At 31.2% G+C, this 21,841-nt stretch overlaps 1 protein-coding gene across 1 annotated transcript; it reads left to right on the forward strand.

Annotated features, from left to right (window-relative positions):
- Positions 1–18,345: 18,345 nt before the first annotated feature.
- LOC123708953 (papain-like) lies at positions 18,346–21,410 on the forward strand. Its single transcript, XM_045659993.1, has 2 exons — positions 18,346–18,657; positions 19,285–21,410. The coding sequence occupies exons 1-2, from the start codon at positions 18,402–18,404 to the stop codon at positions 19,290–19,292; spliced, it is 264 nt and encodes an 87-aa protein (XP_045515949.1). The 5' UTR covers positions 18,346–18,401; the 3' UTR covers positions 19,293–21,410.
- Positions 21,411–21,841: the final 431 nt, after the last annotated feature.

Below are 21,841 nucleotides of genomic sequence, written 5' to 3' on the forward strand. Positions count from 1 at the left end.
AATATTCTTTTATTGATCTTTACATTTAGAAATATACAAAAGTTGTACATATGTATACAACAAATGTTTCATACCGAAGTCTAGAGTTCAAGCTAGCTAACAAAATCAATTACTTTAGATTTTCTTTATTAACTTATAATGAAATATAAAAAAAACAAAGGCGCTTTAATGTCTAATCTTGTCCTTAGATCATGTAGTTTTTTCTGAATAAATCACTCTCATAATCGTGACAAACACCATAAATGTTTCGGACCTATATGTACTGGTTTGCTTACGATGTTTTCCGTAATTGAATGATGAGCAAATATTAATTGCACACATCAATTGATTGCGCGCAGTCTGAGTTCCAAAGCACAACGATAGGGTTGAGCATCTAACCTATGTTTTTCTTCAACAAATACACTTCATTAAATTTGGGGCTTATCTTATAAGTTCCCTTTGAGATGCCTTAACAGGTTTTATTTAAGTTTACTCTCGTAAATCAAATTTAATTTCAGTTATTTATTTAATATTATAAAAAAAAATCATGGTTTGTATTTTAATTAAATTACATATAAAATAAAATGGAATAATAGAGAATTGTTCGTATGCACCAAAAAAAACATTTGAAACAACTCACCGTTTAGAGGAATTCTTAACACTGCATGTGCGAAATTCCCAAAGTTCTTGGCATATATGATGCACAACCTGCAGCGTGTGAGCTAAGAATACCAACGAAGCAGAATCTAAATTAGAAAACCAATACAGATAAAATATTTATATAATATTGGAGGGATGTTTATATAATTAATATTAATTTAATATAATATGCATGATACAAATAATTTAAGAATTGATATGACTCATAATGTAAAATTCCTATTAAGACAAATTGGCACGCCATTATGTGTGGCAGCATATGCGAAATTTCGATTATACCACCATATCAGTTTTGTACCACATTCTTGCAATAAATAACAATTATATATTATCACTTTATTCAAAGCTAAGTGTCAACTGTCATTAATGATTCAGGACAAAAGCTTATAACTAACTCAGTGGCATCGCGACACGGTACTAACAAAAATCTGTAACTTGAGATATTTTTTATTAAATATATATATATATATTAATTCCAGGAAACATTTTTTAAGTTGAATAAAAATAACCTAACTACTATAATAAAAATAGGGGCTGATCGTAGAGGAGTGACAATAAAGGGTTGTATGTATTTTTGTATGCTGTATCATAAAAAAATAAAAACATAGAAAAAGGGGTTAAAAGATAGATAGTAGCCGATTCTCAGACTGACTAAATACGCATAAAAAAAATTCATAAGCATCGGTCGAGCCATTTCGGAGGAGTGTGGGAACGAACGTTGTGACACGAGATTTTTATATTATTAAAATATTTTAATTCCTGGCAATGGGAATATTAAAATGGAATGACAAGATTAATATGGAATGGAATATATGTTATAATATAATTTATGGTATGGCAAGAAACTAATGAAGTTATTTATTACATCCAAAACTTACATTCAAGATTTTATTGGATATAAGTGGAAGTTAGGCTAATCGTTAATATTTGGTATGAATAGCTCTTCGAATGCTTAGTTAAAAATTTAACTTAGGTTAGGTTACATAACTCAGATAAAGACATTTTATTGTTGAAAGGGAATGCTCGGACCAATTGCAATAGCTCACTACCATCTGGTGACTTGTGCCATTTTAACATCCATTCTGACGCGTGTCATTTTGTCTCCATCATTTGCCATTTTGACAAATTAACATATTTAAATAAGTAAATTGAGCAACGACTTGAATACGTTTTCTTTGTAATGTAAGTAAATAAATTCAGAGTATAACATGAGCAAATAGCAATGATTTGTCAAAAGCCATCTGTCAAATTTTGCGTGAGCACAATGCGCGCCTATAATGATGAGGGGATTATTGTAAGATATTTGCTGATTTTTCCTTAGCCCTAAAATATCTAAGTTTGTAATACTGTAAAGTGAAATTAATTTGAGCGAAAGGGGACTTTAGTAAAAATATCTTCTTGGCTCCTAACTTTATGCAAAGTCGTGAACTAGCAATATTACGTGTAAAAATGTTACAAGATCTTAAAAATTCATAAACATCGTTGTAGGGCCGTAACAAAGTTTTATAATAAAAACTTTAACCCGTTGAGCCATTATTTCGAAGTTTATTTTCACGAGCAAGATTTACTAGGCCAAACTTTAAGAACATATTTTTGCTAAATAAATATTTTTAACTGTTTTATTACTCGCTGCAAATAAAGTTACATACTTTATTAACGAAGTTTTATATTCCAAAAATTACTGAAAATATGAGCATAAAGAATCGAGACGATGGAACATAAATAATGGAGCAAATTGTTATGATGGCCATCACAACTTCCACAATGCTTTCACAAAGAGCACTTGCCACATACGCTATGCGACATTAAGCCCACTCACGCCGAATAAAGAATAAAAAACATTCATATCAAAAGTAAGAGCATTATAAAGGCTTATATACAAGAGCCAGTTTTATTGAGCGCTATTACCGCAGTTTACGCAAGCACATATTTCGCTCTAACAAAAGTCGTAGTAGTTATTCGTAGCGTAGAACTATGAAAAGCACGCGATATACAAATGACTTTAATTATTACGCTTTAAGTTCTAATGGTGCTTACGTTTATTTTATACATGGAATCAGGTACCACAAGTATATTGCTTTGATTTACTCATATGTTATCGTGAAGAAAAAATAAAAAAAAATATTACGAATACTTTGTCCGCACATTGAATACTTCGTTAAGCTTAGTGTATAGGTTTAAATATCACTATATATTTATATTTACTGATAGTAGCTCTATAATGACGATAAACACGGGCACAATGATAATAATCAATTAATAGAATACATTACCACTAACAAAGATGCTGGATGCGTTAAATGATTTTTTCCTAAGATTATTTGCATGTAATTAAGTAAGACATAAACAACCCTCAGTCTATATTGTCACTGCCAACATAAGCATGTTGTGCTATAAAGATATTTGGATAACAATATATAACTCGTTCGGCCTGAAACAAAAATATTCCTGGGAAAAACAACATGACACACGATGTTCATCAATTTTCATCAATGCCTTGTATGTTTACACCCTTAAGAGTTAAAAAGTTGTAGAGAACTTTGCAATATACTTACGAAGCAGACTAATACAACTTCTCAATGTTTGACCTCCCAACCCCCGTCGGATGACGCGGTGTGTGACAAACCATTTCCCCTTATACTAAAGTTTCTACGTAGCTTTAAAGTTAATTAACGGTTGCGTGACTTTGTTTGTATTTGAATGTTTAGATAAACTAATAACATGGTTTTAAGATTCCACAATTTTATTTGCTTATTAAAGACATAAGATTTATTTCTTTATTTATTTATTCACACTTAATGGAATTAAAGACAACACTAATGACATAATGCATAAAAAGTATAAGGGGCAACGGGTGGCCTTATCGCTAACAAGCGATCTCTTCCAGGCAACCCTAGTAATGGAAAAACTAAAAAAATAAATAATATGATGAGAAAAGTGCAAAAAGTGCATAACCGAATGTTTTATAAAAAAAATATAGAACCTTAATCTAAAGTAATACAAAAAAATATTGATGAAACAATCTAAAAGCTAATCTCACGGATTCATGAAGGGCGATGCAATACAAAAGTTAATACAAGAATTACACAAGTCACAATTGATCAGGATATGTTTAAGAAATGTTTATGCAGAAGAGTTTTAAAAGATCAATGAATGAATTTGAAATGAAGGCCTATGAAGGATGAGCTGTGGGATGGAAGCTCCAATAAACATCTATTGAACTATATGAAGTTATAAGGACCTGAGAATTTGAAATGATTTTTAAGATAAGATTAAAGATTTGGGATTAAAAATAATAGAAGTATAGAAGTTTAAGAAGATGAGCGTCACGTCTGAGTCGAATAGGTACCCGAGCGGCCGGTGGAATTTAGGAACATGTTCATATATCCTAAGACCAAATATGAAACGTATACAGAAATACTGCAGGCGCTCGATCTTGCCAAGCAGCACTTCGTTCATATTAGAGGTGCATGAGTTTTCATAATCGAGAAAAGGAAGCAGAAGAAATTCGCTGATATAGTTTTAGTGCGAATTGAAAGGAAATTAGAAAGATGTCTCAGACCATTAGAAGCGACGTAAAGTTTGCGGCAGATTCATTTTCGTGATGACCCCAGGATAAATTTTGGTCCAAAAAGAAGATTCCAAGGATTTTAGCAGCCACATTGAGAGCCAAGGCCCCACCGTCAAGGTAAACGCCAGGGAGCTGAGTCCATTTGGCTCTTCAAATAAAGAAAGGATTTCCGATGATTATGACTTAACTCATGGCAGGATTAATTTTAAGACAAGTCTTTACTCCAGTTGGCTATCTTATGAAGATTCATCGCGGGTATCGCCAGAGGAAGGCCATTGTAGATCGTCAGCGTAAAGGTGATAATTAGCCGATAGACCCGCCGTCAGGGGTGCTGATAAATATAGAAAATGGAAGAGGCAGGAAAAGTACGCCACCTGTGAAATGTAGTAGTATGAGTAATAGTGAAATCAAACTTAGATCTAGTTTCAAGAGTTGTCAAACCACATATTTGACAGCACTCCAGAAGAGTAAAGATACGAATTAGGACTATAGAAATGTACATAATTTAATCTATTCTTCTTCATTTTACTAAGTTAAACATTTTTAGTTAACATACGAAATCTAAAGTCATACAAATAAAAATTTTAATTAATTTAAAAAAGCAGTTTGGATATAGACAATAGAACAATAAAAATAACACTTCTGGTGTACTAGATTTAAAAAAAAAACCTAAACGAAATGTTAGTCCATCGTAGAAGGCGCTGCAAAAGTTATTACATTAGAATAAATTTAAAAATAAATCATGTTATACATATTTGAAATACGTTCTTTTTATGTTATGCAGATATCAGTTCATACCATGGGATACAATATCGGGTACCGGGTATTTCACAGTTGGCCTTTTTCTCTCACCCCGAATCAACATCGCATTACAACGAGGAAAAAGTGCCAGTAGAAACTATTTACTTATTCGTGTGTAAATGCAATTTTATTGAAACTACCAAATCATTTTATGTGAAGTAAATGAGATTTGGACTACTGTAACTCATTTAAGTTGTCAACAGAAATAAATAATATCAAATACGTATTACAATATTTATTTTCTTATGCTAATAATATGAACGTATACGACGTTACTCAATACCTCAGATAAGAAAATAGTCAGGACAACAGCCAAAGAAACTGAAACAAATAAAATTCGGGACATCAACCACAGTATAAAACTTTTACATACCTATACTATAGTTAATTTCTTCTGGGCTGTAAACACTATGTGCAAAAACCGAGATAGGGATTTATGCGGCAATAACTGGAGTCGGCGTCGCTCCAGACACCAAATCTATTTGCTAACATAAAGAGAACTCGCCTAGACTCGACTAGCTAAACTTTCATACACTGTCTTAGAAAACCAATAACATAACCTGAAATTAGCATTATTCCAATTTCGCTACAAACCAAATACAGACGTTTAAAGTTTGGTGAGTAAAGTTGATCTAACAGTTCTTAGTCTGATACATGTTATAATAAATAATAATAAAATCGTTTATTTGCTAAGATAATAGTACGATTTACCGAGCCCCTGAGAAAAGTAAAACAGAGAAATATGTCTGCGTTATAATTACACTATTATTCTCATATAGTGAACATTTCAAAACTTACCCCCCTTGGCCCAGCAGAGCTTAATGCGTAACCTTTACCACAGATTAAGTAAAAAACCTAAGTACTAAATTGGAAAATTTCATAAAAGAAAGACTATAAAAAGATTTATATCAATATAAAAGAAGAAACAACTTAAGTTGTTAATAACAAATATTTTTAATTTTATTCAATAGATATTTATATGTCAATAGATTAATAATGATAATAATGGTTATCAAATATGCTCTCTATAAAATAAAATAAGGATTGTTATACAACTTAAACAATGTTGGTATGAATGTCTTTCCATTATGTATACCGTTTTAATTATTTAATATTTAACGGAAACATTATACCGTAATTTTAAGAGCCATTAATATGTTCAATTTAATATTTAAATGGTTGTTTAGATGAGGCAATGTTGAAACGATCTTCCATAATTCTTGTTCACGACTGCAGGTAATGGAGACAACGATTAAGCTAACGACCCACTGTTCTGAAGTTTATTTATTCAAATATTCATACTAAAGCATTATAATGCTTATAAATAACAACGGGCCTAATAATTGTACATACTTGTACCAAAACGCAGATATTATAATGATAGATGCGTCCTGCGCTCATGCAAACTAATTGAGGAAGGCCTTTGGTTTATGGCTAAAGTCAAAAATGGGGTAAGATACAAAGTCAAGACCTAGCGATAAGTATAACTCCCGTATGTCTCGACTCAAAATCAAATTAATGTTTAAAGAACTTTACAAAACTTTTCTCATTACAAAAATTGTATTTTTTTTACATGAGAAACATTATGTATATACGAGCGAGATACACGTCCCTATTTCAGTCTAGTAGATTCACTCTGACATGTATTTTAGTCCCCTTTTGAATTTGTTAAACGCGCTAATATTGCGAATTTTAGATGGTAATTGATTAAATAGTTGCACACCCTCATATCTAATTGACCTCTTCAAATAATTTGTGCGCGGCTTCGGCAAGATAAGCAAACTCGCTCGACGAGTATTGCGTGTAGTTGTGTGTTTGATTTTTTTTAATGAAAGCTATTATGGAGAGAGTTATATATTTTTTATTAAGATACAGGTGCTATAAACATATAGTTGTTTAATCGGCATAATTTTGGTTACTAGGTACATTTTCTTCAAATTCTACTGTTATTACTACGTAATCCCTAAACACCCATCTCTATATATTTTATACTCTGGTACATAATTATAAAAAAGTGATTCCGTTTTCAATATTATGTTTTTGTTTACTTCGTTTACAAGTTTGCGACATCAGCGTTACGGAATCAGCGGCAAAATGCCTAGCATTAAGGACAATTTTTTTTTCTTAGGTTATAAGTTTATTTTGTGTTAGTAGTAATTGAGTTTTAAAATATTCGTCATTTGGATACTTTTAACCAAATGGTACTATATATGACCATATAACCTGTGGTATATAAGCTTATTGCTTTCTCATTATTCAAAGTATTCACACAATATTTTGGTACATACATATTACACTTATTGACATTCGTTAGATGTTTAAATAAATATTTATAATACGATATAAAATGCTGTATGGAATGTTGAAATATTGGCCCAATTAAGGGTACATGTTTTATCCATTTACCGTTAAAAAATATGAACGCATGAAACCGTGAAAATGAAATTCATGACAGGAACAAAAGTGAAATAATTTTAAATAAATATGATGCATTGCTTTTGTAACAAAGTGACTTTATAATTTGAATAAACACAGCTTTCGAGGGACTGTCGTTCGAATATACGGAGTTGGTTAATAGGAACCACCAAATTGCTTAAGCTTGAATAAGTTACATGCAATTTTGTAAGAATGACACGATGCATTTAGGCCGGAGGATATAGGTTCGATTTCAAGCGAAGTTGAACGTTGTTTCGGATTGGATGACAAAAAAGCCGCTTACTAACATTCCTTTAAATAAAACTGACGTAGAAATGTTTTTCCACACCTATCTTATTCTTATACGGCCGGCACCCGCAAGTCCTCTGGAATTGAGATTGTCCGGCGGCGGTACTTAGGGGAGCCTCCAAATTGTCATTTTTGAATTACGCAACTAGTAAAAATATAAACAAAAATACATGATAAATATAACTTACAATCTAAACTAAAACAACGTTATAATTGAATGTTAAGCCATCATAGTACAAAGTAAAGGAAATCTTAAATGGGTGATTAACAACATTACAAAATTCCGCGGCACACGCTACGGCATTGTCGTATAACCGGTGTTGCCTGTAATTCAGTTTAAGTGTCACATTATCGTTAGCATAATAAGGGAACAGCTGTCTTACTTTTATGAATTCTTTAAACTTTTCTATGTATTTTTAACTTTTCCCCTCGTTTGCGTGAAAATAAAATATATCCTCTATACGTATGTACTTTTGCGTGACAATTTTTGGTGCACTTGAAAGCTTTCCATGCAACGTCCAAACATTATCAAGATTAAGAGTTCAGTACTAAATGGCCAAAGAATAGCTTCTGGCTGAAAGCACGGTTCATAAAGTTATAAAGAAGTTACTTTACATTATTAATAACGAATACTTTAAATTATTAAAAGTTGTATTTGTTCCTTATTTGGTATGTGTAAAATAGTAGAATTTAATAATTATACTTCAATTATTATTATGAAACTTGTTTATTTTCAATTAATAAGAACGGTATTTTATTTATTTTTTATATATTTATTTTATTCTAATATGTCAACCGAGATAACAAAAACTATACATTCAATACGTAGATATAATTATTTACTAGCGGACCCGATAGACGTTGTCCTGTCTTAACAATGAATATTGATTTCGAATTGGTATAATTGACTATAAATGTTTTATGACTTGTCTTGGTTAATTGTCTGTTATTCTAGCGCTTATATACATAATTTTGTTGGTATTCCTACACGGGAACAGGCGACTTATAACTGGCCATTTGAAAAACATGGATTTTCAAGATTAATGCCACAAACAACTAGCGACTGTAATTATTTTATATGTATTTTATCAAGATAATAACTCCGATCCAAGCATTTGTTTTAAATGTTATTCATTTTTCCTACATCCTCTTTGGCGATATTTGCATGCATTCTTTCAATGTTATGTCAAACGCCATAAGGTTACATGAAAAAATTTGAATTGTAATTTGCTATCGAAACAAAAGTATTTTTATATTTTCTAATTTTCCGCGCATTTTTTTTTTCTTTCATAAGAAGTAATGAAGAACTTTCACCTGACAAACACAACAAAAAAAGAATTAGCGAAATCGGTCCAGCAGTTCACGCGTGATGCCGTGACTAAAAGAAAAAGGGATTTCATTTTCATTTTTATATATATATAGACTATTTATATATGTATTTTATCTTATTACTTATGAAATGAAACTTGAGGTTAAAATTTAATTCCGTTGAATTAGAAAGTTAAAAGAAAAAGTTGTTTCTAGTTGATCAAGAAACCGCTAATTTAACTGAAAGAGAACGAAGAGCATCTCAATTAAGCTTGTAAAGACTGCGAGATTGAAGCGTTATTAACTGAATTTAAATTGGTATGGAAGAAATGATTCACCACTTCGAGAAGTAATTATATTCTATTACAATTTATCGTAATAATAGGTTTGTATTCTAAAACTTTATTTTTGGGTTAGGGCTATTTAACATTTACGTATTTTACAAAATAATAGAATTCAAACCACTGTGGATTGTTGCAATATAACAATAGCAGCAGTCTCGTCAGAGTATATAGCGAATAAATGGGAGGTTATTATATTGAATTCGAGAAAAAGCAATTGTTTCGTGTTAATAGTACGTACTATGCGGGTTGTCTCTCTCCCTAAAATATGGCTAGGGGGACGATTGCTGACCATGCGTCCTACTCGTTGACGGGTGCTATTTGTAGTGACTGGTTGGACTTGAATCCGTAAATGCGTGTATCTTAGTTATTTCAACGTTGTATGTATTTACGTGATGTGCCCACGAGAATTTAAGTGCGTGGACAGTTTATTGCCAGGTCTTCTCTTCCGTTCTACGCCCTTGATTTGAAAACTGGCAGTAAATGTAAAATTAGAAGCATTTAATATATATTTCTTTTTAGACGTTCATAAGTGCACATTGTGTTATCTATATATAAAAAAAAACATTTTGACTTTTTTTGAGATGGGAAAACCGCCTAATAAGTGAGAGCAACGCATATTTATAATATTTCTTCTCAGCAAAAATATGCCTATGGATTTTTGATGATAGAAATTCACTCTGCACATTGTAACTTGATACAAAAGAATGCACGATTCTTGCCAATTGTGTTTTCAGCACTCAATCACACGTCACTTGTCTAACCAATTTCGGCTTGCAGCGGGTTTTATGCATCCAAGTCCAATTTTCAAGCATTTGAAATTCAGAACTATTTTTGTGCAATCAATACCGATCAGTTTCTGCGCGAAAACTGTTTACAAGCTGTTTGCTGACAGGGAACAAAGGCATATATTTTTTACTTAATATCTCCTTGGAAACTACAAAATGTAGTTTGAATTGTCTATCCTAGTATATTGTAAATAATTTGCAAAGTTAAATCTAAATATATTATTGGGGACAGTCACCATGAGATCCCGAGTACGAATGCTGAATGTATTTAGATTATTTAATATTGTATATAAATTTAGCATTTATCATATAAATGAATTCTAAAAATGGTTAGTCAGATTTTAGGTAGGTAGGCATCATTGCCAAAAATTATTGAGTGGCTGGAAGTAGTGTTATATGTGCCTATGTTTTGTTTCGTGTTAAAAACTATTCAAGAAAATAGGTAGGTAGACGGAAAGTAGAATTGTTATTAGCTGGCGCATCTGTTTAATGAACTTCGATCTCTTATGACGTACATTAAAGAGTTTTATATACTCTTTGGTTGGCATCAACTTACAGTATTTTATACGTTATGTAATTACAAAAAATGTTCTTCAACTTAAAAATTTCAAGTGTGATTTTGTTAGTACATGTCAAGCCAAGGGCAACCCTAACTAATTGTCCACCAAAATAAAATTCAGGATTACAATAAAAAATATTGATTATATTAATGTATTGTGCCTCTTCTGTTAGTATTAAAGTGGTTAAATCGTATTTTTAACGAAGCGTCCGCATTATAAAAGAATGCCGTAACTACAAAGAACTAAAGCAGATAGAATTTTCCGGCTCGACCAAAACTAGCTATTGTCTATAAAATGTTATTTGTGAAACGTTTTGTAAACATGAAACAAAGAGATTTCCTCAGTAGAGGTAAGCGAGGAAATTTGACGTTAAATTATTTTCTTTCAAATGAAAATATTATTTTACGTTTATTATTTAAGGTTAACATATCGATAGTTTGTCAAAAAACTTCTTATTAATATAAAATATGTTTAGGTGTTTCTAATTATCAACCTTTGCAAGATAATAACGACATTTTTTATTAAGGAATTTATTTAGATGTATCGTATCTTTTTTCGTTTAATACTTTCTAGTAGTCGATGTATTAGGTATCCTGTGGCGTAGCGGATTAATGTGGAAATACTATACCTTCAAGCAGTTCATTGACTATGGAAGTTAGTAATAATACTTATTATTGTATACTCCTATAAATATTTTTATTATATATTAATAAAAAAAATTAAAATCAGATTGGTTACGATAGTTTTGGAATTAGAATCCTTTAAAGGAAACACTATTTTACCGTATTGAAGCTATATATTATTATAAACTTATAATTATTTTACATATATATATATTTTTCTGACATTTCGCGTGCTTTAAGGCGTGTGTCACCGTGACAATAATACATAGCTTGAATCCGGTAAAAAAGTGTTTTCTTTAAATGTGTAAAAGCTATGTTAACTTTTGTTAGTGTTTTTTGACAATACTATTAGAATCCTTGTCGTTTGACGGTTTAGTTTCAATAGTTCGAACGACATGTACGTAAATGCAGCCGCATCTCGTCCCGATCAAACTCACGTACTTACTGCACTGCTGGAATTAGTCTTAAAGTACGTGGACGGAAATCTCAGAATAAAAAAATACTTCGGTTATACCTAATTTACCACCAATATTATCGTTTTTGAGGCTCTTCCCATTCTAAATTAAAATCATTTTATCAAATTTAAATACAGATTATATGCCCTGACAGACTTCATCATTTTTTAACTTAATAGCAATGCCACATTTAAAAAAAAATATCCCCTCTTAAACGTACTGTTAGATCGTGGAATTTAAATGCCTTAAAAAAAAGGATTTAATTAAAATAGTAGTAACAAAAATTAGACAACCGCTTTCTGAGAATGATATATGCAGACTGATTGAAGTGACTAGGAACGTAATCCTCTAAAAGTCTCCTTGGATAATGCAGATGAGTTAGCATTATGGCTAACAATGTAGGGATGTAACAGAACATCAAATATCCCTCCATTTATACTTTTAAATACATATAAAATAACAAACGCATATTATGTATATGACAACGTATACACACCTACTACGTAGAAAATCGCTGCACAAATTGAATTACATAATTTGAACTTCAGCCTTGTTTCACTAAAATGAAACAACGGAGCGAATAAACGTTTCTCTTGTCTTGTAAAACCGACCAATAAAATAAACAAAATTACTTGCCCAGTTGGCTACGAAAGCGGATAGTGTTGAGGAAATTATATCTATTGTCTGATACACGACTGCGCTCCACAAAAAGAATTTGCACAGAATTGTATACATCGTAAAACTAGCATTTCCAAGAATATAAGTTTGAAGAAATTTCTTCTCAGTGTAACCTTTTTTTATATTTTATTTGGACTAGAAAATTAGGACAAACACATGATACAAATTGACGTACATAAAAAAACATGAAAAGCGTCACCGTCCCTATAACATGCGGACAATACCAGCAAAATCAAGATACTGTAAAAAATATATATTTTCACTTACAACTTAAAAATGATATTAAAAAAAACTAAAATATATCACACCTTCGTCGTACGCAGTTATTGCATTAGAGTCCATATATAAATAGTTACATTCGCAAAGGATAAAGAGAAAATATTGCCTTACGTTGTAATCAGTTACTAACGTTAGTTGCTTCGTGGCTTTTAAGGCATATATATGGCTGAAGCGGACATTGTATCCCGGCGAAACAATAATTGCTTTAGATTGGTAGGTATAACACGCTGGTTATGTACTTGCTTCAAATTAATGAAGGAGACGCAAATATGTTACATTTTCTATTTGCTCGAACAATGTTGTCATTAAAAATTGTAGGTAATACAAAATTTTCTAATTGCCGCGTCATTACAATTTGTATTGAATTTTTTACGTCATTTTAGAGATTGATGTATTACAACTTTTTATGGTCTTACTTAAAGTGCAGAGTTGGCCTAGTAGCTAGAGCGTGCGCCTATCAACCCAGAAGTCGTGCGATCGAATCACGACTGTGCACCATTAGAGTTGCCTTTGTAAATGCGCAATCAATACTCGATCGTATGGTGCAGGTGAATATAGTAATCGTCATTGAGCCTTAGAAAAAAATATGATAGCAAAACATACAGAAATCTGAAGTGTATTGGTTGTGTACTTTTTTTTCTCATTTGGTTTTTTCTGTCTTTGATGTATCCTTATATAAATAATGTAATGTCGTTTTTTAAAGTCCATTGTACTGCCATCCAATAAAATTACAATTTTATTTTGGTACCCTTATTAATTAATATCTGTAGGTTTGCATATAAAACCCGCAAAACAACGTTAATATGTTTAAAGGTACAACGAGAAAAAGTAAATAACACAGAAATTTTCATCTTATAAATTTAAAGTAATAACAAGAAAACTGCAAATTTATGCAGATTTCATTGCGAATCTGCATGTTCTCAGCATTTTTAAGCGCCTGTTCTCCGATAACTGAGGCGTTAACTATCTGCTCTTTTCTTTAAGTGGTATAATAACTACACAAAGGCACGAGTGCTTGCTGTGTCATTACTGATAATGAAATCAATTTATAACTGAAGAGGGGTTATGATGCACAGCGTCGGGCCGTTTTGTAAAATTACTTAAATTTCGTTAGAGAATCTATCAAATTACTAAATGTTCGTTATAAGCTGTCTAACCTTTAAATTGTATGGATAAATAAGGTTTTAAGAGCCTTTGACTACATTTCTAATTACCGTTTCTACTTTAAATGAAGTAATTTTACGTAAAATTATTTTACGAAAAATTCATTAGTTGTAATCTTTTGTGCCTTAAACGTTCATTTTTAACCGTCACTCAGGAGCTGAATTATATTATGTTCTACACGCTCTACCAAGAAACTCAGTTGAGTTCCATTTATTTACGTTTTCGCATACGGGAGTCACTGAAGAGTGAAACCACTCGGTCTTCGATCAGCGCATCAGCGTTCAACGCGTAAACGACTTTTTGTGATTTACAAGTAATTGATTTGTATGGGTTTCTCCGAAAACGGAACCGAATATATACGTATACATATATATTATAATAATCATTTTTTAATGCGTAACTAGCTTACCTACATGTGTAATAAGGAATAGTACAGCCAACTTTCTACATCATTACAATTTATGATCTATTAACTAGTTCGCATAAAATAATTTAATTTTTTTTTCTTTTTCATGCTATTAAATCTTTAACTATCTCATGAATGCCACCGTCTTGCTTTTCAGTAAAATTTTACAAGCTTTGCAGGAGTAAATAAACTGCTAGTCGTTGATAAAAATAAAATTTTAAAAATATTTGCTTTAGTTTTGGAATTCTAACAATTTATCTCAAAAACTTACATTTCGTGTCATGACTGAAGGTCATTGTGTTCTAAGTCTAATATAGATTTTCTTTGTATTAGGTGTATGAAAACTCCACGGATATTGTATGTCTCACTACAATATGATTGTACGGCTACGGCTGCAATCACTGCGATGACGTCATACCCCGAAGTTATACCGAAAGCTAAACTTATACATATACATATTTAACCATAGCCATGGGGATTTCAGGCCTCTTATGGTAAGACTGGTTGAACAGGTGACAGGAAACTCCCTTCAGGTCGGAGAAAGCAGCACCTTCCTTATCCCACAATATATAATATAATAAATGCCAAATGCATTTTTGGTTCTAGTAATTTATGTAATTCATTATGTGTTAAAACGAGCGTTGTCCTCGGAAAGAAAGAAAATGAAAAAAGGAGGCCCTAAGCGAGCTCCAAGTACTCAATTGGAAAAGTGGCGCGCGATCGGCAAAAGTGGCGTTTTCTAGTTTCAGAAAATTTCAGTTAGAATTTTTGCATAAGTTTACTAATAAAACACACTGTAGAATTGACACTTTCATAAAAGCATCTTCATATCTGGCTAACTCAAAAAATATCACTGATAGCATGTTTAACTAACTTCTGGTATGAGAAAAGTGCCTTAGAAAATACTAAACAAATTAAATGCTATTCAAACGGTGAAGATGACAATGACAATCCTCGTTCTAATTTGCATAACACTGTAAAGCAAATGTTCTACAACAATATTATTCAGGGAAACTCTGAAGCGGATATAAATTTAAAAGGAATTATACGAGTAATATCTGATAGTGAGTCAAATATGAGAAATGGTCGGATGTGCCGCCAAAAGCAAGATTGTAGAACACATTGCTGAATCATTGCAATGCTTAGTTTGCGGTTTTAACGTCCGACTTAGCACTAGTTTAGATTGTGAATATGGCTATTTTACTAGCTCGATTAAATCTTTTCTTGGTAATAATAGTGATTTGTTTACCTAACATTATTAATATCAACGGACAATTTACTATTCAATTATCATAGTCCGATAATAAATTGATGCTGCTGGAATGAATGCAAAAATAATCATATTTCAGTCCACGAAACGTTTACCATTGTGGAGAATAAATTAAGTATGTTATAAAGTTTTAACTCGATTTAGATTTAAATAAATAAATGATCCATCGAATAGTGCACACATGACACAATGTATGGAAATAATTAAAGATTAGATTAACAGACGATTTTAATTGTCCGTTGTGTGAAGTTGAAAAACTCTGCTTGATGTAAGAAATAGTTAGTCTTTTTTGTTTAATGTTGTGTTGTGTTTTATATACGTGATATAAAAGTAAATAGTTACAGGATGGGAGTAATATGTAATGGTAGCGTAATTTATAAAAGTAAAAAAAAATAGGCAAATTCACCTTGTAGGAGGTTACCAATAGGGATTACAATACGGGCGAATTTACCCTAATTTGCACGAAAACATAATCTATAATGCGTTATTTATTGTTGTTTGAAAATATTTGCCTTTAAAATTTACTAAGCAACGGATTCTTTTTCATTATTCAGCGAAATCAAGCCGTATTATTTTTTGACTTTCTCGAAAAGGCCATGTATCATAAAACTCCGCTGAAATTACTCAATATTAGTTACTCACCCCTTTAAATAAATTCTTTGATATTTAATCATAGTATATGTTATAATAATGACTATCATTATTGTAATGCATTACGAGATAAAAAATATAAATATATAAATTGCACAATTATGTATACGCGTCATCAAAGCAACTTGTTTATTAATAAGGAAACCTTATTGAATGCAACTTAGTTAAATGACTTTTTTTAGTTTGTAAAGGAACATATTTGATTTTTTAAAATATTTAATTTGACGAATTTATTTCATCTAGGTATTAAGGTATAGGCTGGTTTAAGCCTAATTTAAAGGGTCGTTATATTTACAATTATTTGTTTGTCTAAACTAACTTATTACTCAGGTTATAATTAGTTACATTACTTAATATTATAATACAATTATATAATAATAATAATAATATGTATACAATTGAAAATATAATAGGTACTTTTTATCAAACACGGTAAAAAATTAAAAATTTCTGTAATAATTTCCATCAATAGGTGAGAATTTTTCAGAGCGACTGAAGCGTTGCTCTTCATGGATATTGCAGCATTGCAGTCCAATTTCAGCATTGCTTGTGATTTTGACGTAGGCTATTGCAGTGGCAGGAAATATTTTTTGCAATTAATATTTTACCACAAATAAATTAAAAGTATTTTCTTTAATATACTTTTTGTATGTTATCGTGAAATTATAGTGAATGATTTATTTGTGTATCATCCTTATGCTCCATAGTACGTCAAACAATGTTTCGAGAACTGTGCTGCCATCGTCTAGAAGTCTAAGAATTATTTAAGACTAAATTGTGATTATTAGATTTGTGTCGTATTGAGTAATAAGTCTCGAAACGGCCTCTGCATGTTCTAAACTATAAGTCTTCTATAGGGAACTGTCACATCGTAATAATAAACTTAAGTGACCAAAGCTGTTCGTAAAGTGCTGTTATCTATTTCTATCTCATCTTCATTAAAATTTACACAATTTAGTTACTTGTTCATAGTACAACAATTGTTGGTTTTCCGCTATAAGCTATGTTTTTACTTAATCAAGGTTTCTAGTGTAGAAAACGAGGAAAAAACCTGTTCGTCTCGTTAGCACTCGTGTTTAACTTAAGCGGACGCCTGTGTTTATATTCACTCTGTTAGCGGTATAAAAATTAGCTTCTGAAACGAGAATGGTATTCGAAAAACATGCTTAAGAAATATTAAAACCTGAATTTAAAACATGAAATTTTATGGAATATTTAGATGTTGCTTTTTAATTTAAAATTTGTCGTGATTTTGGGCAGGTTTAAAAAAAAATACGACAGAAATCGTACTCTGATTCTCAGGTGTAAATTTTGCCATTTTTTCCGTCCTCTGAAAATTTTAAAATAAACAGTTTTAATGTTTGAAAATGATATTGTTCAATCGGATAATCCTGATTAATGTAGTAGTGGGTATTTTCTAGACATTACTTAACACACAATGCCCGTTGTAATATCTAGATCGTTTAGATACTGCACTTTTGTAAAAAATATTGTACATATTCTTATTTTTATTTCGTTACTTTACACGAAGTTACATATTAATATTTGCAGACAATTTATATTTTATATAATTTATTTCCTAATAATTTGATAACATGATGTACACTACTAACCTACCTTAAATTTAAATTTTCTCAATAAATGAACGTAGTTCTTTGGGTAATAATGTATGTTTGAACCGAATTGTTTTCGAACCACTTAAAAAAAAAGAATCAACTGACTTGTATTCTTTTAATTGTATTGTATTTATATTGCGAAAATTAAAACATTGAAAAATTTGGTAAAATACTGTGGTTTATCAGCAGTGATTCATATATCACAATATTATGGTCAGCTGTGTCAATGAATGACGCTTATCGCAACTTCCATAAAACCAGATGCAAATAAGTAGAACGAGTGACACATATAGACAATAGACTCCACAGCACGTCCGTTATTACGGTAGAATTACAGTCATTTTAATTCGAATCAACTTTTATGCATAGGTAAAATTTGAGATTACACAAATCGGAGACAATAAAACTTGAAAACCTACTGCTTTACAGTATAACCTACCGTAATTATTAGCTGCCAACATTGTATAGTTTTTTACGGTCACTACTCAGTCTAAACATTTGCGTCAATAGTGCTAGTCGAGTCAACGATGGCGAGTGGAGCGGCCCCTAAACCACATTACAACTTGGAAGATGCTCCGGCACTCTTCGAAAAGTTTATAAAGGACCACGATAAAGTGTACACAGATGACGAGGACAGGGCTGTCCATTATGAGGCATTTAAGAGGAGGTTGGAACAAATAAACAAGGCCAATGCGCAGAATGCCTCAGCGACGTATGACATAAACAAGTTCGCAGATTACACGGCACAAGATAGTAAACATCTTACTGGTGTCCTTCGTCCAAGTTAGTTTATTTTATTTATTATCAATATATTTAGTTTTATTTATTTACAATTTTTCATGGCTCAACGCGCAGAATATTTTTTTATACAAAAAAAACAATGAAATCTTAATGTTAATAAAGACAACTTATAGTGATATACTAATGAAGAAAGAGTAAATATAAAGATTAAAATATGATAATTTTTTAAGTTTATTATATATTATCGACGAATTATTTCTGTAACGATAATTTAAAAATATAACACAAAACAAACCTTTGGTCCGCAGTATCCGGAGACTCTTGTCTCTTTAAGCTCTTTCAACTTAAAAAAGACAATTTTATAAAAATGATTGATATCTTATTTGAATTTTAGAATATTCGATCAAAATGTTATTTTAAGCTGATGATGCAATATATATGTTTAAATAGTTAAATAAAAATACTTAGATACTGCGATATTTTTTAGGTTTTAAAGGCTTATAAACGTAAAATTATTTAAGCTAATCGCTTATAAATTGTACAAAAAAATTAACAAAATAGACTTAAACGCTTTGTACCGTGGGATTTTGTTTTTATTGCATTGGTTAAAGGTTGCGTTGCATACGAATGTCATAATTCTTTTTTAACTGTTTTTTTTTTCACTTACAGATAAATAACATTGAAGATATGCGGTTACAAATTACGAAGAATAACTTTTAGATTTTTTTTAAAGAACCATTTCTTACTAGTTTATATATCTCTCTTAGTCTATAGAAAATCTTAAACCGCTCCATAGCGGGAACTTGAGTGAGCGCAATGCGCAGAAATCGGTGAAGAAGTCAAAAAGAAGAAATTTATTTAAATTTTGAAGAAATTATCTATTTAAATTGCCAATGTTACGTAAAAAAATTATTTGTGACCGTACCTAATTAATTAATTAATTGCAAATAAACAATGATAATATATTTTTTTACAATAGCAACATTTTACAGTCATTGAAATCCTATCGCATTTGGCTTTTATTCTTATACCGGATAATGATATCATCGTTGTTGTTGTTGATTACTAAGCAATGTAATTTTTAATGAGTATTTAATTTTCCCATTCAGACCATATAAGTCAACTATGTTTCTCATCTAGAGACGTTGATTTTTTTCTCTTAATGTCCGCATACTTTTAATACACATATAAAATATATTAAACGATTAATCATTTATGGCTTAGTATAAATAATGTTCTATTAAATTTATAGTGTATAAATTATAATATTGGGTTATTAAACCGTGGTATAATTTAGTATTGAACAGAATCTTGTAACAATAGACCTTGGAACCTCATGCCTTATAAATTACAAGCATACATTGTTGTTCATACGAGGTAATAGGAAAACTGATGTTGGAAAATAATCAAACTATTATACGCTAGTAAAGTTTCTTTTTATTTTTAAAAATATCGACTTATTAGGTAATGCATACACGGTTTTCCCACGATATTTTCCTTCACCACTAGTCATTATGTCAAGACCGCTCCGTCGCCTTTGTTGGTTGCGTGCTAAACTAAGTTTTTTCATACGATGTGAAGCTTTCTTTGTCTATCTAGTAGAGCTAACCTAACTAACAAGAAAAAAATATTAGAAACATACATAATATATAACTCTTCACACACATAAATTACAGGGTGTATGGAAAATCTATGTTACCTCTTGTATATGTAATGTCTCATAATAAATCAGAATACCGAAAAAATCACTAAAAACGTCTACTTCGCAAAAACAAACTAAATTCTGCCTAATTTATGCTTGTATTTTTATACGTGACGAATACAACGAACGTGACCATCCCAAAACGTAGTGCGAATTTAGCTCTATGCGGAAAATACTACTTACGATAAGTAGAATTTAGATAAAGTCTTGTTATATTCAGCATGTGTTGTACTGAATTTATTATTTCAAGTTTAATAAATTCAAACTATGCCAGCGGTGCTACAATTTTTTTAGATCTTAGATCAGATTTCGGTATATGCTTCACGATGATTTGTTAATCTAATAGCCAAGTAGGTGATGAGCCTCCTGTGCTGTTGTGTTGTTGTTGTATGTTTTCCTTAACCGAATATCAAATGCGTATCTATATACGCATTCTGTCTATACAGAAAGTCCATTGGTCTATAGCCGGGACTCAAACCTACGAGCTCAGGGATGAGAGTCACACGCTGAAGCCACACTGCCCAAATTTAATACTTTCGGTAAATTTGACAGGGATAATAAATGACTAGTAGCGCTATAGGGTTTTGTGGGCGGCAAAAATTTTGCGACCTCATTCATAATTTTTCTTAATGGTCAAGCTTTTCAGCAGATTATATATCCTTACAGTATTTTACTTCACCGTATTAACTAGAGTTACTTGCATATATAGTATGAAAATTGTTTGGACATCCGGGGTTAATAGAATTACGCTGCTGCTAGCATAGAGAAGACCAATATCAAAGTCTATACCACAAATAATTGTGGTATAAAATTGTATACCAAGAATAAACTGAGTAAGTTAAAGTCCGATACGAAATCTTCACATTCTTCTGCATGCAAATGCTGTGACCGTAAGCGTTGGTCCAGAATGCTGTCGAAACGTGCGGTGAATATGAGATGGACCAACCAGATCAACAACGTTTCAAACGAAGCACTACATGAACACCACCCTCATATTGTCTCCGATAATTGCAACATGGTTATCAATCATAATCCATACTACAAGGTCCACTCAACCACAAGATATGATTAAATTTTATTTCTCTTTATTTTATGTTGTGTTTTTGTTGCTTGCGATATCAGCTCTACGGATATAAAGTCAGAATGTTTATCTCTATTGGAGTTGCAATTTTAAGTTAAGACAGAGGAGTTAGTATTGTGTACCTGTTGTGACCTCTACAGGTAAGTCATCCGTACGTAATGAAATACATATTGTTATTTTTATTTATTTAAAATATCTGTCAAAATACAATCTGTATATTAATTTAAATTTGGGATAAGAACCTAATACATTTCTCCAATCGCAGGTAACGCAGAGACGTCTCAAATGAAATACAAAAGGATATAAGTATAATATATTTCCAAAAAATATATTCAACAAAAAATCACAGAAAGAACACTATACCTAAACTAGAGCAAACAGACATTTTTTTATTGCTACCTAGTGTCCATAGACCATAGACCAAGTTACTAATAAAATAATAT

The sequence above is a fragment of the Pieris brassicae genome, chromosome 4 (assembly GCF_905147105.1).
Source record: "Pieris brassicae chromosome 4, ilPieBrab1.1, whole genome shotgun sequence".
NCBI lineage: Eukaryota > Metazoa > Arthropoda > Insecta > Lepidoptera > Pieridae > Pieris > Pieris brassicae.